An 18,137-nucleotide genomic window follows, 5' to 3' on the forward strand; every position below is an offset into this window, starting at 1 on the left:
GCATAGATTTTCCTGTTTCGACACAGAGATTACAGATTGTTCAAAATGAGTTCTAAGTGTTGGTTTTTGTGTCAGCTTTGCTTGTGCCAAAGATGTTAGTGGCCCCAGTGCAGATTGCGCCTGAATGCTACTGGATGTGGAAGCCCTTTTTACCAAGGAGAGTATCAAAATGTTCCATATCTAGTGAAAAATGCTAGCTCACACCTTCTCATCGTGGCTTTTTGTCACATAAACCTATTTCATGATGGAACCAAAGAGAATGTTCCCATATACGGAGGACGGCAGTATATTGTCATCTTGTCATCTCCAAGAACCGCTTTGTTCAGCTCTGTAACGCTATCATAATTCATAAGCCGCCCATTTCAAGTAAAAGGTTAATGACTGACAAGAAAACATAAAGTATGTCAAGAATGGAGAGAAAAAAAAATGTAAATGGTCTTCCAGAGGAGGTGAGTTCCTGACCCGTTGTGGATAATCAAAATCTCATGAGCTTTGCCACATGCTGCCAGCTTCAGTTATGGCTCTGTCGTACCAGTGCTGAATAGGATCCTGTCCAGGGTTCCAAGTGAGGGAATCTACCCTCAGCACACACGCAAAAAAGCAGTGTGACAAAGGTAATGATTGTGCCAGTGCTGGGCTGGTGGAAGGCAGGCACAGGTTGGCAGAGAGCAGCTCATTTGTCCGTTTCCAAGGCAGCAAAAGGTATGCTCAAAATCTCCATCAAATTGTATTTCTCAGATGGGAGAAAGGGAGCGATAGAAACATGTGTTGCTCTCTAAGAGTGAGGCTTAATATGCTTCCTTTCTGGTTACACAACATCCTGTTCATCTAAAGTCATTTTGATACACAGGTACAGCCCATACTCATGAAAATATCCTCTTTGAACCTTACAATACACAGTATTTATAAGTACTAAGTAAAATTATGAGTGATGTAGGAGGGGGTGTATTTTCACGGCCCTTTTTGGCTACTATTCTCATTTATTTTCCTACAATGTTGAGTTTTTAGTAAGTACAATCTAATCTTTTCTCCACTAATTACTTTGAACTACTGATTTTTATGTGTTCTTTGTTTTATTTATAACACAATTCTACTTGCATCACACGTCCAAGCATGCAAGAAGTAGGAAACAAAACTTCACCTGTCGCAACATTTTTTCTTTCACATTTTGCCATGTCGTACTTCCCGGAGCAACAGGGGGTTGGAGTTAGTAAAAATGGTGTAAACTGGATAATTTGTCTCCTAGTTTGTCTTTACTGAGACTGACCTAGAATTGCACCAACTTTAGTTAATGGAGGTTTAATGAATCGGAAGCACATACTCTCTTACTGACACATAAATGCTGAGAAGAAGCGGTGTGCCAGGCTTTGAGGTTCAGCTTCAGTGCAGGCATTACAGATTACTAAAATTACCATTTATCTCCCAGGTGATGGTGGATATGCCAAAGATGCAAAGCTGAAAGCGCCTTCTTCCCTAGCAGTCTCTCCTGATGACACGCTGTACGTAGCAGACCTTGGCAACGTTCGCATCCGCGCCGTCAGCCGAAACAAGGCTCACCTCAGTGACACGAACATGTACGAGATTGCGTCGCCAGCAGACCAAGAACTGTATCAGTTCACCATCAATGGCACACACCTGCACACACTGAACCTCATCACGAGAGACTATATTTACAACTTCACCTACAGCGGGGAAGGGGATGTTGCCACCATCACCAGCAGCAATGGGAATTCGGTGCACATCCGCAGAGACACGAGCGGCTTGCCCCTGTGGGTCGTGGTGCCGGGCGGCCAGGTATACTGGCTGACAATAAGCAGCAACGGCGTCCTGAAAAGGGTGTATGCCCAAGGCTACAACCTGGCTCTGATGACATATCCCGGAAACACAGGACTTCTAGCAACCAAAAGTGATGAAAATGGATGGACAACTGTGTATGAGTAAGTCCATGACATTAAATTCCTGACGTAAGGAGCCTAGTTTTAAACAAATGTTAAAATTTTTTTATCCATTCTAGTAATTTCAAAAGACAAAGCTATTGTACTAGCTTTTACAATGAGACAGTACAATGTTTTGTAAGTGTCAAAGCCTGTCAAATGTAAAAGCTCTGTACACAATGTCTATTACGTGTAGAAAAACTGCCTGGAACTCCACGTCATTCATACCACATTAGTGTGAATCTCTGTTTCTCCAAATACAAATATGGTTTTGGAATTTTTGGTAACTGAAGATGTAGAGGCAAGTTGTGATGTGAATCATGGATTTGCAGAATTCCCAAGGAAGGCAAAATGGGGAAAATTAACATATAGGAGAAAGGAACGTTACAAAAGAAATTGAGAATCTCAGTGGAAGGAACATTCAAAAACAAGAATGGACTTGTCTCTATCAGTAGGGGAAAAGGATATATAATTAAATATATGTATATACCTAATAGGAAAAAGGTATGTATTAGTGGTGCAGGAATGGCCTTATAAACAAGGCTTTGAGACATTTGACAGGACTCATAAAGAGCAAGACAAGCCAGTAAAGATACAGTCAGAATGTTACAGTCTGGTCCCAGAGAGAGAACAACCCGAGAGAAAAGTAATGTTTGATTTGTAAAGGGGTGTGATGTATCAGGATTTCTCATTATTTATAATTAATTGTCATAATTCCTGTTTGAGAACGTGGCTAGTGATTGATGGAAATCATGTGTTAACATTGCACTGCTAGTTCAAAGTTCTTCAAGGAGAATAATGCCGGCTTTCTGTAGGGCATAGGAGTCCATTGTCAAAAAGGAGAGTGAAAAGCCATCCAGGTGAGATATGAATAGAAATTAAGCTACTGCATAAGTCACCTGGAATGGCAGCTGAGTCACGATCATTATAGGTTTTTCAGAATTATTTTTTATTAAACTGCAAGTAGGATAAAGACAGGGGAAACTGCTGCCTAGAGTGTGGGATTTGTTGTTGAAGGGGATATTTTTCCATTTTGCACTCCATTGTTCTACTAAAGACAGAGTATATTGATAGAGTTGCTCTAATTAGGGCCATTTTTGGCTATATTCAGAACAAAACCACACAGAGCCTCCCTGGTTCAGTTCTCATTATCAGGCATCTAGTGATAAAAGTCGCAAGTTTCATGCAAGGATACAAAGCTCACTGCTGTCTGGTGCAGTTTAAACACTGATCTAAGAGTGATACCTATTCTATACAGAAGTGAATTAAAATATGTGCTTCTCTGAAAGAAGAGGTTTAAATCCCTACCAGAGGATGGGATCAATCACAATGATGGACCGATGACACTTTCAAAAAGCTTTCACAGTAGCTCCAAGTCATGTCTCCTGTTTCTCAAAATGCTGAACATTGTGCGTTGTTGCCGGGCCTTTATTGTTCGAGCATGTTAGAGGGGATTATGTGTAGTCCTGTGCTTCTCAGTGGCTTTAATATTGCTGCTCCTACTCTGTCCCATTGACATCGACTGTAAACCTTTTGAGACAATTACTGCTCACGCCTGTTGTCCTCTGGCAAGTAGTTTGTAAAGCAGGACTCAGTAAGATTTCCCTTTAAAGGACTTTGCCTGCTTGCAAGGTCCTTCCACTGCGTGTAGTACTGATTTCTTCACCCAGAGATACCTGGAAGGACGCTGTCCACACTGATGCTTTCAGTCGCACAGACTGTACGTTTGTGCACTTCTGCCAGTCTAGATCAGTCCATAGAATTAACTGACTTACAGATCCTAACGTTACAAAAATAACAGCGGTATTGAATGGTGAGGTCATACTGTTAATATTTATTGTTCAGACCAGTGTTTCAAGTCATCTTCATAATATATTACAACTTTCTGAGTGGCTCAGATGCCAAGTGTTAGAGGGACAATTGATATAACCAATGCTATGCTGAATGTAGATGTGCTTTCAGGAGCTGATTTTCCCTTTTTTCTATAAATACCTCATGGTAGATGAGGATCCTTTGTCACATATAAAGGTAGTGCTGGAGTTAAGAGAATTAACATATGAGCAACTTTCCAGTTGCTTGGAATCAACTTTTCTGATTAAGCTGGATTTGCATTTACATCCAAAAGTTCAATCCGTGTCACCATCAAGCTGAAATGGGAATGAGTTTGTTTAACAACACATCACACATACTTGGGAATATGAGCAAAGATAATGAACTGTTCAGAACATGTACCTGTGTGTCAGATTCACTCACAGAGGGAAATTATTAAGAGGTAGAAAACCACCTACAGAAGTACTTGTCATCCATCTAGTCTAATCTGATGGAATGGAAGTACTGAAAGAGCTCTTGCATAAAATTATGTACTAATGTACAATTTCAGTCATCTAGGGTTTTTTCCTAATATTATACCATTAAAACCATAGAAGGGGAGGGGGGCCACTGGGCCTCTATTAAATCAAGGACAAGAAAACATCTGCAAGAAACAGCCCTCTCTGAAAAAAATTAATTAGACTGCTTTCCCTTTGAAATGATATAACTCTTAACTGTGCTACACATAGAAATGCAAATAGATTGTGAAGCTCTATCCCCAAGTGTGCTTTTCTAATATTGGTGAGCACTTCCTCATGTGAGTACTGAAATCAATGCAATTATTTGCATGATTAAATGGTCACCAGAATGATTAACAGTGCCATAACTGGGCACCAAATTAACATTAAGAAATATGCCGTGATTCTGCCCCTACTAGTGTGGGTAGGACATTGCTCTGCAAGAGCTGAGTCCAAGTGCACTGTCATTCATCACGTGAAAGGTGGCAGAACCTGTCCTCAGAGGGCTGGGTTTCTTGAAGCAATCTGGAATAAAAAAGCCCTTTAGATGGTCACACTGTGAAACTATTGTGGAGACACTGACCTTGAAGTCAGCTGGACCATCTACTTGAGTTAGGGTACATCAGCATGTACTCTACAACCTCATTGTAGATGTTCGATGCCAAGCCTGGTCTGCTATCCAGTAATGCTTTATACCATTTTCAACTATACAGGGAGTTCTGTACCTCTTCATCAGCAGCATCCAGCAGCAAAACTGGTTCCTTTGCAGAGGTGGATCCTGATTCCTTTGCACAAGTACAGTCCACCAAACTGGCTGCATTTATGCCTTAAAAATGCGTGATTTAAGGATTTTTTCTGTAGTAATGTAGAAAATCCAAGTAACTTAGCAAGCTTCCGTATCTATTTGATCAAGTAGTAAATGAAATATAATTGCCCAGTGTTCATGGAGTTTTCTAATGATGAAAAGGAGTGCTCTTAATCTGTTTTAGTCATAAAGTGTGGCACTCAGTCCATTGGCACAGAACCGACATAAGGGTGAGATGTAAAGAAGTCACGCGAGGTGTGTGAGGGCAGTCAGAGGTGAAAGAGAGAAAGATTATATGGAATTTAACGTCTAATGAATTTACTTGTCAAAAGATACAAGATGTTCACTAGGTTCTTTCGCCAGTGTTTCATTTGAAAAGAACAGCTGCTCTGTTTTCTTTTTCATATTGAATGGAAAAGAAGATTCCTGATTTTGTTCATCAGCATTTTTTTTTGTGACACACAGATTTTGTTTAATTAGGGGTAGGTAAGGGCCTTAAATAAAGGATGCCAACACACTGAAGTGAAGGACATGGCCAGATCATCTGCTGATGTGAACTGGAAGAGCTTCTCTCGGAGGCACTGGGGCTTTGCCAGTTAGTACAGGAGCTGAGGGTATGTTTTGCAAGTGCAGAGAGACAATCACTAAAAGATGAAAACTTAATTATGCTTTCCTACCTGCACAAGTGGTCTTCTATTTTATGAACATTTGTAGGTTTTACTCATGCAAATGCGTCTTCAGTATGTTCGGTGAGTTCTCCCGGATGAGTAAAAATGTCTCAGGATCAGTGAGGTTTTTAAGAGGGGTGGCATTAATATGAAACTATATCAAGTCCAAGGAGGTTGTGGATGCCCCATCCCTGGAGGCATTCAAGGCCAGGCTGGACGTGGCTCAGGGCAGCCTGGTCTAGTGGTTGGCAACCCTGCACTCAGCAGGGGGGTTGAAATTCGATGATCTTTGAGGTCCTTTTCAACCCAGGCCATTCTCTAATTCTATGATTCTATGAAGAACCAACCATTGTTCTGTGTTGTTTGCTGTGTGAACCATCAGAAAGAACAAACTTATCCACCCACCGAACCAACTTCCACCCAATTTTATTGCTATTGTTACACTTCAGGTCCCTTTTTTTCAGTTTGCCATTCATATTATGTGCTTCACTCATTGGCAGCAAAAGGCAGTTATAGAATCATAGAATGACTTGGGTTGGAAGGGACCCCAAGGATCATCAAGTTCCAACCCCCCTGCCACAGGCCGGGCCACCAACCTCCAGATACTAGACCAAGTTGCCCAGGGCTCCATCCAACCTGGTCTTGAACACCTCCAGGGATGGAGCATCCCCAGCCTCTCTGGGCAGCCTGTTCCAGCACCTCACCACCATGGAGTGTTGCAGTAACTAAGGACTGGCTTCAGTGGAGCTGCAGGGTACGAACACGTCTTTGTGGGGTGCACGGGTTGCCTGGTTCCAAGGAGCATCCAGCGGCCGCACCTCCCATTGCATAAGCAGGAATTCACATTAGGAAATGTAGGCTTTCAGAATGCATACATGCACTAATCCGTACCTTTTTGCTTCTCAAGCAGTGTTGAAAATGCATCTTTTTTCCTCTTTTTTTTTCAAAAACATCAGCAGTATCTACAGGTGCAGTATTCCTGTGGCATTAACGCTGTGTGTTGCAGGTATGACTCCGATGGCCACTTGACCAACGCCACATTCCCAACCGGGGAGGTCAGCAGTTTCCACAGTGATGTTGAAAAACTGACAAGAGTGGAACTTGATACTTCAAACCGGGAGAACGTGGTCACAGCTACAAACTTCTCAGCTACCTCTACGATATATACTTTAAAACAAGGTAATGAAGTCATTTCTGTTATTTCTTCCCCAGTCTTTACATTTCAAGCTCTGGGTATTGTTGCATTCCTAACTGTTTGACAGAAAGACACTAAAATTAATTCATTTATTTCTTCCTTGTTTCAGTACAAATAGCTCGATAGTACTTACATTTCCCCTGAGGTTCCTGCTAGGAACAAATCACCAGTGAATTCTTTTCCTCCAAGAAAAATCCCGTGGGTAGATTCCAGTTACTGAAATCTCTGATGTCTCCAAGCTTTATATGCTATTTACCATGCCAGTATCCAGTGGAATTGAGTTGACCCATAATACGCTGAGCTTTGTAATTCTGAGAACTATGCCCAAAGAGTGATGTGCTCTGCTGCTGTTTTGGTAGTGAAATGCCATGTTTGGCCAGTGCCATGAATTCTTTCCGGTAGTGCTGTGTCCTGATGGCAGCACTCGGAGGAAGGAGGAATTGCTTAAGGACGACGCTCGCTTTGTCTCTTAGCCCTAAGCATACAGTAGAACTCAGGCTCATGGCTGGCCATCACGGAGCCTCCGCCCTGGGGTCCTGCTGCTAGTGGGGAAGGGTAGAAGAATATCAGTGGTCAAAACCCAGCCTATGTGTGCATGAAAGCAAAACTCTTCACTCCTACTCAGGAAACCTTCACAGTGGAAATCATTCAGCCCAATATAATAAAAAGCTCCTTAGACATGTGAAGACCTGCAGATAACAGATTTCAAAAATCACATTGCAGTTGGTGTATGATCAGAAGTCTATTGCACCTGACATTTTCTTCATAAATCTGTAAATCTGAAATTTTCTGTATTCCCTGTTTTCGCTTGTTGTTTTTTGACAGATAACACACAGAATATCTACCGGGTCAGCCCAGATGGGTCTCTGAGAGTCACCTTTGCCAGTGGAATGGAAATCACGCTTAACTCAGAGCCTCATATTCTAGCAGGAGTCGTCAGTCCCACTTTAGGGAAGTGCAATATCTCCCTTCCTGGAGAGCATAACTCAAATCTCATTGAATGGAGGCAAAGGAGGGAGCAGACCAAAGGCAATATCTCCACATTTGAGAGAAGGCTAAGGGTAAGGTTTCCTCTTGTGTGAAGTGCAGTGTTCCCTTTGAAAGCCATTGAACTAAAATCATGTTGAAATGCTCTACTTTGTAAGAAGTGCAATGGGAAGTTTGTATCAATGGTGGGCCCCAGCCATGAATTTCAAAACCAGACTCCTCCAACACTGGCAGGAATGTTTGATCTCTGTTTGATTTTGGTTGTTAGACTTGACCTCAAGACATAATTACTCTTTTTCTTCCTCTTCTTTTTCAACTAAGAACTTAATTATGTCTTTGAAAGAAGCTGTGAGCAAAGGACGAATCATAGTTACTGCAGAACAGCAGCAGACTTGGAGCCAGATTCTGCCTCTCACATCTAACCACCTCTTTGTTCTGGGGATATAGCATGTGCCAGCCTCTGCTCAATGCAGAGATCTCTCAGGGCACACCTCGGGTCTCTGGGCCAGGGCATCTCCTGCAAGCCATAGTGTTGTAGAGCCTCCCCGTCTATCCGGAACCCTGTGGATTCTGCCCTCCACCGCGTGCTTTCAGCCCCCCTCACTCCCTCTGGCTGGGTTACCGTACAGCTCTAATAGAGAATTATTTTAACATTACATCCATGGTTTATATTTATTTTCAGGAGAACTCACAGATTACAATGACAGATGGTCAACATTCAGCATTTAATTAGGTAACACTAAGGCTCAAAGAGACCACTACCTTGCAGAATGTTTTTTTTTTTACAAAATCAGTTCTGTTTTTCACATGAATAGTCCATAAAGCGCCTGTACCAGTAGTACAACTGGGAATTCTGGCCTTCAAAATATTACATTATTAACTGCAACATGTCTGGGTAAGTATTATCTCTGAAGGTACATCTTTTAGCTCAAAAAATATAGAGGTGGTTACTAAATCACTGGATTTCTTTTTTGTTATCATATCCCATACACTTTTTACTTTAAAAATGTATCAGTTTGATTTTCAGCTGTGCTTATCAGGCAGAAACCAAAAACTTGGATGATATGACCATGACATTACCACCATGTGTAAAAAAACCATCTGAAACAGCATCTTTCAGACTTGGCAGTCACAATTAATTACTTACTAGGATCTTGCAAGTGGGAAAAAATCTCCTTGTGGTGTTTCTTGCCCATCTTCTGAGTGCATCTGCCCTATCTTAGTGTTAGTTCCCAGAGCCCTGGCCAGGGAGGCTGCTGAATGTATTGCAGTGGCAAAGGTGCATTGCTAAGATCGCAGGATTCAAGCTGTGGCCTCCACGGCTCACTTTATCTAATCTATTGATTCCTGTGTGATTTTGTGCTTAAGTAACTGTATGGCACACACTTTTTTAAGGATCTTACGGAATAAAAGTCTTAAATGGAAAGGACATTGTCAGTCATCTGTTCTGCTTACACTGCCAGGGCCAAGTTGTTCATCACCATTACGTTTCAAAGTACTTCATCCTGCACAGCTTTCCTGTTATGCAGTTAATGTTTTCTGTTGTTGAAATTGATTGCCAGTTCTTTTATCTCATTTTCGCTTGCCTCTGCATGATCCTTAATATTGCTTGCCAAAAATGGGAGGAAACTGGTCAGGATTAGACAGATTCTGGCTGGAGGCATAAAATGTTCAGTGAAATATTGCAAACCTGAAGCTATCTAGAGCTCACCTGATGGACCTGCCTCGGAGTCAGTGTGTTGGTGCATAGAAGCACTCTGTGTACTCTCCTCCTCCCCCTTCATCTTCCCTCCAGCGAGAAAGTTTGCATTGTAAGAACAACATTGGTGTACCACCATCTTATATACTCTGTCCTTCCAGAAGTATCCACTAGCATCACAGGAGCTGAACATTGCATCTTTTATTTCTGTGAATTATAAATTTCCTTTTCTACCTGCCCATGATGATGGGGGACTATGCATTGTTCTTGCCTACCCAGAAGAAAGTCAGCTGCCTGCATTGTGGTGTTTCCCCTCCTCTGACTGCACTGAGCTCTAGGGTTGTCTGTCTGAGGGCTGTCAGGGAAAAGCTGGAGGGAATCTAGTGGGATAGCATATTAAAGGAGGATTTGATAGCAGGAAGAAGTATTCTGTGCATGAGATACACCATGCAAATAAGCACAGAAGACAAATGGATTATTGAGGCTGCTATGGCCAATGAATAGAATTTGGAGAGTAGGTGAGATACACGATTCCCAAGGATCAGCTTTAGTGCTGAGATGTTTGAATGGGGTGCTGATGGAGTTGGGAGCCATTGGTGTGTAAAGGAGCTGGAATACTGTGGCTAGAGGGGGAGGCAGAGGAGCAGCAGAACATACGCGCAGACACCTGTCTGTCTTGGAAACTTATTTATTAGAGGAAATAGGCAGGACATCAGGAGCAAAGATGCCACTATATACTGTGTCTGAATCAGTGAGCCAATGCTGAAAGGCAGTTACGGCCTACTGTTGACAAATCCTTGAGTAGTGCTGGAAAAAAACGTAGCGTCAATAGCAGCCCTTATCCTGGATGAGGTTCTGATGAGACCTGCAGAAAACTTCCAGTGAGTTCTAGTGAGTACCAGCTTGGAAAAAAAGTTGTTAAGCACTTAATATGCCATGACTGACACAATAGGAAGTGTGTTAGAAAGCTTGCAATGTAGGGCAAAAAGAACTATGCTGAACTTTGAAAATCAATGTAAAGAAAAGCTCTGGGGATTGGAGTAGTTCTCAGTGGAAATGAGCAGATCTGCAGGAGCCCTCAGTTAAGGGAAGAAAACAGTACAATGGAAAAGTTTTCTAGGGAAATAAAAAAGCATAGAAATCAAGTTTAAAGATGTCACTTAAAGATCAGTCCTGACACTGTCACTGAAACAAATGGCTTTGAATGCTAAGAGGTGTAAATTAGAAGGCAGGTCACTGGGGATGAGATAAAGGATGACCTAGTTGAAGAGACGAAAGCCGTTCCTTTTCTGCCAGTTCCTAACATTTTTAATTCCTAACCGCAATTAAAACCCATCTTCAAACCGTGTTACGCTGTTAGTGTAAAATAAGTTTGGGAAAGAGGCCATTGTTACATGTTCCAAATAATGTGATAAAAGTTGTGTTTTAAAAAGGGGTTTTTTTTGCATGGTACATATTCCTGGCTCTAGAATTAAAGCAGAAATGAGTATGTTAATGGAAATGCTGGGAAAGACAGCTAACTTTATCTCAGCATCTAAATCAATGTTGGAAACAGGAATTAATCAGAGTTTTCCTTTTAAGTGCAGAACTGCCTGCCCTGGCACTTCCTGAAAGTACATAAAACAGTCCGTAGACATGTATGCATTTTATATTAATAATAAATCTATGTACAATCAGGCATTTTAACATCAGTCTTCATCTAGCAGAACTTCTTTTTTATCAATTGAACTGCTATTTTAATTGACTTCTAAAAATGAAGCAGAGCTGTTGTTAAAACCAATGAGCATGATGCATAGTAATGTACTGATTAGAATTCAGCTCTGCTCCCTCCTGTCTTTTGCATAAGTTACAGGAACTTGGCATTGGATGCAGGCCAGCTTTTATAACTGAATATCTACAAAACTGAAAATTGAATGCTTGGCCACTCTTGCTTTTTTTTACTTTTTAAATAACAAAAATGGAAGTAACTCACTGGCCTCGATTCAAGTCAAAAGTCCTTTGGATTTGGGCTTTGACAGCTATGTTTATTATCATATGTAGCAAATCATCTCCCTTTATTTACCAGCCTTACAGCAAGTTGTAATGGTAAGGTCAAATCCTCAGCCACCCTGTGTCAGTTTGCGTTGACTCAAGTCAAAACACAGGCAAGGAAATACACAATCATCTCATCTGATTTCACATGTTAGACAGTTTAGATTTTAGAATGAAAGTGGAGAGAAGTGAACGTTTATGCAGTTGTTTACAACTGCAAAATTCCTGGCTACAAAATCAATGGAAGTAGAGCCAAAGAATGTTTAAGAAATATGTAATGTATCTTTTTATGAACTACTAACATTATTATTGAAATCAGCTGAATTTTCTCCCTGTTTTCATCAGCTGGAATTTGGACCCAACACTGCTTTCAGAAACCAGCTTTTACTGGCTTGTAACTGCACACATGAGCTCCAGTCTCTCACAGGGGCTCCTTACGGACTTGCATGTGCATTGGAGGAGTTATCTGTAGGAAGCCACTGGGATTTGAAATCAGTATTTCAATGACAGCATTGAAATGCAGCCTGCTACTCATGTATCACCGCATCTTGTCTTAAGAAGGGTGTTAAATTTAACTTAAATCTAAGAAAGTAAACAAAAAATACATAAAATACAGAATATAAAGGAAGCAACGATGCCCCTCCAAACCTTATTTTAACTATCACAGAATCATCGTAGAATCACAGAATCATTTGAGTTGGAAGGGACCTTTAAAGGCCATCTAGTCCAACCTCCCTGCAATGGACAGGGACACCTCCAGCTCCATCAGGTGCTCTAAGCCTGGACCAACCTGACCTTGAGTGCCTCCAAGGATGGGCACCACCACCTCCCTGGGCAACCTGTGCCAGTGCCTCCCAGTGCCTTGACTATGTGAGCCTTTCAATGCTGCTGCTATCTTTCTTCGCTGCTAATTCTGCCTCTGTGTGCTTTTCATTCTTATTCGTTATGTTGTCTCTGAAAATTAGATTGCAAGCAATTTGTATTCAAGACTTTCATTTCTCCTAGTTGCATTTTACAATAATAATAATAATATTAGCAATAAGAACATAAGTATGTACATAGGCAGTAAATGAGTGTAAGCCAGGGTACATCCCCCGCTTGCTTTGCAGATATTTTACCACCAAGAGGGGTTTTTTCAGAAATTGCAAGAAGTTTGCAAAGAAATATATTAACATAAACTTAATCCAACAGACTGTATACAAGCAGGTACAGTTGAATTGAGCATCACATTTTACTTGGGCTCCTTAACTATCATTAGAGCATAAATTGTAATAGTTACAGCAGTCTACAGGGGTGTATAGGTATTTTACAGCTATTGTAAATGAACAGTATTAAAGTTAGACATGTGTGTATATAAAACCACAGGAATGGTAGTTGAAGAAAGAACACCTGCTTCTTCTAGATTTTCAAATTACTTTGTATCTAAAAACAGAAAAGGGAATGAAAAAAAAGATCATTCTAATCACAACCACCATACGATCACAGCTTGAATTATTAAACAGCTATTTTTAACTATTTACTTTACAGCGATGCCTCCAGCACTCAGGGAGAAGCAGGCACTGTGCTGTGCAGTTCTAACACCTGAGCTGACATCATCTCTGCTGTAAGGAATGTATTAATCGGAGTAGATTAATACAAGTGGTTCGGCAAAATGCAGTCAATTAATATAATGAATTCATTGGGCATTGATCTGAAAATGACAAGTCAACGAGCAGTGTTTTATGGTTCCCTAAATTCTAATTCAGGTTTAAATGGAGTTGAATAGTGATCGCCCAGTGACTGAATGATGTCAGGAGGTAGATGGTAAAAGCGCTGGAGAAGCATGTTTTGTCTTCAGAAGTCTGGCTTGGCTTTAAGTTGACTTCTAATTGGCCGGCTCCCCTGCATTCTCTTGTGGGACCACAAGCACTAGCAGGTCAGAGCAGTCAGCCTGTTCCCCTGCCAAGGCACCAAGTTTCACAAGCCTTGGGAGGGGGCTGCTTTTGTGAAGAAGTGAGAGGACACTGGTGAGTAGGGGCTTTGGGAGCCAAAAGCACAGCTCTTCCTTTTCACATTGGTATGCGACCTGCATGGGCTATCCCAGAGCAGCAGCTGACCCATCAGCCCTGGTGGAGCTTAGGAGAGAGGAGGTGAGTTAGGAGAGCTTTGTTAATTTGTGGGCTTATCTACACATCATTGGCTGGAATCACACACTCTGTAGGAGAGATGAAAGTTGAAAGAGGAAAAGCTTGGGAAAAGAAAGCTGAGCGTATGGAAATAGCGAGCATCCTGCAATGTGACACGTAATGCTGAACGCAAGCAGCATTTTTATTCATGGTCCTCCTGTTTCTCACTTGAACATTCTTCTGTTTTCTTGTCTTTAGTGTGCCCTACATTTTCAATCATACTGTTAAAGCATTGCACGTTCTGATTAGAGCTGACACAGAAATGTTTCTGTCATGTGTAATTAAGGTATATCATCTTCTTCCTGTATCTTTGTTTTTAGGCCCACAATAGAAATCTGCTCTCCATTGATTTCGATCATGTAACCAGAACTGGAAAGATCTACGATGATCATCGAAAATTCACTCTTCGCATAATGTATGACCAGACAGGGCGGCCAGTTCTGTGGTCACCCATCAGCAAATACAATGAGGTCAACATCACTTATTCCCACTCTGGATTAGTGACCTATATCCAAAGAGGAACCTGGACTGAGAAAATGGAGTATGATCCAAGCGGGAACATCATTTCCAGAACATGGGCAGATGGCAAAATATGGAGTTACACATACTTAGAAAAGGTAAGTCACTTTAGAACTGAATTGTTGTACCAACACAAGAATGTTTGTTTTGATGCAGGTACCATATTGTGAGCTATGTTAGTGTGTCATCTCTTGCAATAGGATATAAGACTTAGAGAAAATGCATACCAAAATAAATGTTTCAGCCTTACGTGTCATCCCACCAAGCCTGACATAGATTAGTTCAGAAGAAAGTTATCAGCTCCTCCGCTTTGTTTAATCTGTTGGTAAAACGGCTTCCTGCTCTCAGTCCAAGTGCAACGGACACTCTCACTGATGAAAAACCCATTGCTGTTCTGTGTAACGTAGTCAAAAAAAGTCACTGAAATGGAACTGTTGCCTCCCAACAAACACAGCTCTCTTCAGCCAGAATTACACAGCGGTGAGTGCAAGCTAGCACCTGTTCAGTGCTCTGCTGTCAAAAAGGGGCTGATCCTGCCAAGAGAAAGATTACTTTAGTATTTATGAGGCCCATTTTGGAGGAAAAAAAACATAAACTAATACAAAATGAGCTATTGCCCTGCTTTTGTAGTGACTTTGTGTCTAAATTGCTTGAGTGTTGTAATTTTCATTTATGTCTGTAGGTAATGGTCATGAAATGGGGGAACAAATGCTGCACAGTCTTAGGAAGAACAGCATCACATTCGTCAGTAGCAGCATCTCATTCGGTATCGCTTTGTCTCTCAAATCCAAAAAGCCAATCTGTATTTTGAAAGCTTTCACAACTCAGTGTGAGCTTATATTCAGCGTCCTTCAAAACATTTTATTTTTAAATGCCAGCACCTCGGACTATCCGATACATTCTGAATCTGCAGAACGTTTTTCTGAACCTGTTTACCACAGGGAAAGGATAGGAGGGGGCAGGTGAGGTAAAACTGATAGCGGATGTTACACGCGAGAAATCCAATGACTTTGAAGTTATTTATATATTAAAAAGTTCCAAATGTGTACTTTTAAGATAAACTTTGCTGTACTTATTTTGAATGTATTTAAGCCTGATCCTCAAAAAAACTTAAATCTAACCCAGAGAAAAAAAAAATGATGCATAAAAATGCGATTCTTTCTTTGTCTGCATGCAGTATGGTTCTCGCACTTGTTAACAAGATTGGCAAACCCTGCAAGCTTCAGAAGTTTGGTTCAGATAAATTTGTCAGGGCTCCTTTTGTCTGTATGCTCTGCAAATTGCAAGTAAACAGGCATTTGTACAGCCTTCAAATATTTGGGCAACATGCCTTTTGGAGGAGTCTGTTGTTTTTTCTTTGGGCCTAATGGACCGGAATTTTGGAAAGATGTATGCTTTTTATCCTTCCAACTACTTTGTCTGCTCAGAGTTTATGATGAGCTTATAAATAAAGTCATACGACTTAAATCTGTCATTCTGGAATTCTGCACAAAATTCTGGACAAATCCTGATCGTGTCGAAGCAAATGACAGAACCCTACTGGCCTAGGTAGCAGCAGGCTTGATTTATGCTGTAGCTTGTCATTAAATTATTGAAAGTCATACACACCGTGGACATAATCTCCCAGCTATTTAATGTACTTTCATCACAGTTTGTTCCTTGTGCCAAAGGAAGATGAATTCATTGTCAGAAATAGACGTGGAGATACAATTTTGTGGCCCATTAAAGTCAATAGCTCATTGTGTTAATTAAGTAATGATTACTAAATGTTGTCTGAAACCTCATAAGAACCAATAATTCCTTTTATCAAAAAATCAATTATACAGTTCTCTTCCAACGCCTGTTTATTTACTTTCCCATTTATTAGCACCTGATGAGTTAATTACGTATCTTCAGAAAGCTCTCCACTTCCCAGGCCTACTCCCAGCGATCTGTGTTTTCAAAGGCACCGTGACATACGTCATGCTCACTGACGACATTCCCTTTTTCTTCTGTGGGTCACCTTTCCCACTTAGCCAACGGCGTTCCCAAATCTCCCGCACTCTCCGAGCTCCCTTCCCAAATCCTACTGCTCGCTGCCGCGGGAGCTGGCCGAGGCCTGTGTGCATGTGTTGGGCACCAGTGACATCTAGTGGCCGTGCCCAGCAGTTGCCAGCGGCTGTTGGGCTCCGCGTGGCACCAGTCCCTGTGCGGCTCGCCAGGCTCCGGCGGCTTTGGCAAAGTGACGGCTTTTGGGGATGTTACACGGAGAGCCCCCCCCTCCCTCCAGAATTCTTGAAAACAATTAGAACCCCGTCTGTGCAAATGGTTCAAAAATCTACTGTAGTATTATTAGGGTGAATTGGGAATTATTTTGTTTTCTCTTTATAGTGTCCCCTGATAGTCCAGACAAGATACTAAGTCTCTGGCCGTTCTACTGCCTTTCTTTTTACTATTCTGGACAAAAGCGGAAAAGCCTCAAAGTGCTGTAAAACGTCATAGAGGGGCACTAAATTTGTATTAGTGATTTTTCTGATTTTGTTATTCATACCCTGTCGATGGCAGACAGCTTAAAAACAGGCACGGGAGCAGTATATAGAGAGCAGCATCACATCGGTGCTAGGAGAGAGTTCAGCCAGTGGCTTACTGCAGGCTGGGGACCTAATCTTTGTAAATATTAAAAAAAGAAGGAAAAACAGAGACAGAAGTAGTCACACCAAAGAACTTGCAGTCCGTTTTCATCCATCTGTGTAAGCACAGAGTTACTGTGCATGCTGCGAGACAGTGTGCATTTAATAGAAGATGTAGAAAGAAGGGTAGGGCTGGGCTAGAGCTATGCAGAGTTCCAATAAAAGCTAAACACCACGTACACAACACTGAACGTTTCTTCTTTCCACCTCCTGTAGAAACATCTGCTGGTACAGATGCTCTACCTAGGAGTGAGGAAGAGGTCTCCTCTGTTGTAGGTTCCTGAGAGGATGACCTAAATATTTCAAAGTAGTGCAGCAAGTCAGCATGAGGCTGAAATGCCGCTGAGAGCCACATCTGCCTTCCAGTTTGGGGGTCCTTACCTCTAGCCTTGTTGTCATTCTCCTTCTGTTCCATGTCACCTTGCTGGCCAGGTCTGCTGGAGCTGAAAGCTTGACTTGGGGTTAAACAGACAGTAAGAGCAACCTACAAGAGCAGATAGCTGGTGAATAATCAAGTGCTTGATCAGCCTCTTACACTGCCATTCCTGTCTGATTGCAGTCTGTGATGCTCCTGTTGCACAGCCAGCGCCGCTACATCTTTGAGTACGACCAGTCGGACTACCTGCTGTCGGTCACCATGCCCAGCATGGTGCGCCATGCCTTGCAGACCATGCTCTCTGTTGGGTACTATCGCAACATCTACACCCCGCCGGACAGTGGTGCGGCTTTCATACAGGACGTCGCCAGAGATGGACGGCTTCTGCAAACGTTGTATCCTGGAACAGGACGCAGAGTCCTCTATAAGTACTCCAAGCAGTCCCGACTTTCTGAGATTCTTTATGACACTACTCAAGTCACATTTACCTACGAGGAATCTTCTGGTGTTATTAAAACCATACACTTAATGCATGATGGTTTCATCTGCACCATCAGATACAGGCAAACAGGTTTGTCTAGCTATAACTACTTTGCTAAAGTTTTTGGCCCTGATTCTGCGCTTACCTGTCAAGAAATTCCATTATTTTTATGTCTACAAGTTCTTGGTTTTTATGTTTCAATAGAAAAAATGTGTGTGTGTGTGTCTGTGTCTGTGTCCACAGGCATATATAGCTGCCCCACTTGAAATATGGTTTTCTTT

The 18,137-nt window shown here is 41.7% G+C and overlaps 1 protein-coding gene across 4 annotated transcripts in view; it reads left to right on the forward strand.

The window, feature by feature from the left end:
• Positions 1 to 18,137, forward strand: part of TENM1 (teneurin transmembrane protein 1) — a 299,751-nt gene that overhangs the window by 272,845 nt on the left and 8,769 nt on the right. For all 4 annotated transcript variants that reach the window (XM_021406358.1, XM_021406359.1, XM_021406361.1 and 1 more), the window contains 5 exons: positions 1,427 to 1,937; positions 6,741 to 6,913; positions 7,755 to 7,990; positions 14,132 to 14,428; positions 17,559 to 17,946. In XM_021406358.1, coding sequence (XP_021262033.1) covers positions 1,427 to 1,937; positions 6,741 to 6,913; positions 7,755 to 7,990; positions 14,132 to 14,428; positions 17,559 to 17,946 — 1,605 coding nt within the window. The remainder of the gene's footprint in view (positions 1 to 1,426; positions 1,938 to 6,740; positions 6,914 to 7,754; positions 7,991 to 14,131; positions 14,429 to 17,558; positions 17,947 to 18,137) is intronic.

This window comes from Numida meleagris, chromosome 8 (assembly GCF_002078875.1).
Source record: "Numida meleagris isolate 19003 breed g44 Domestic line chromosome 8, NumMel1.0, whole genome shotgun sequence".
Classification (NCBI taxonomy): domain Eukaryota; kingdom Metazoa; phylum Chordata; class Aves; order Galliformes; family Numididae; genus Numida; species Numida meleagris.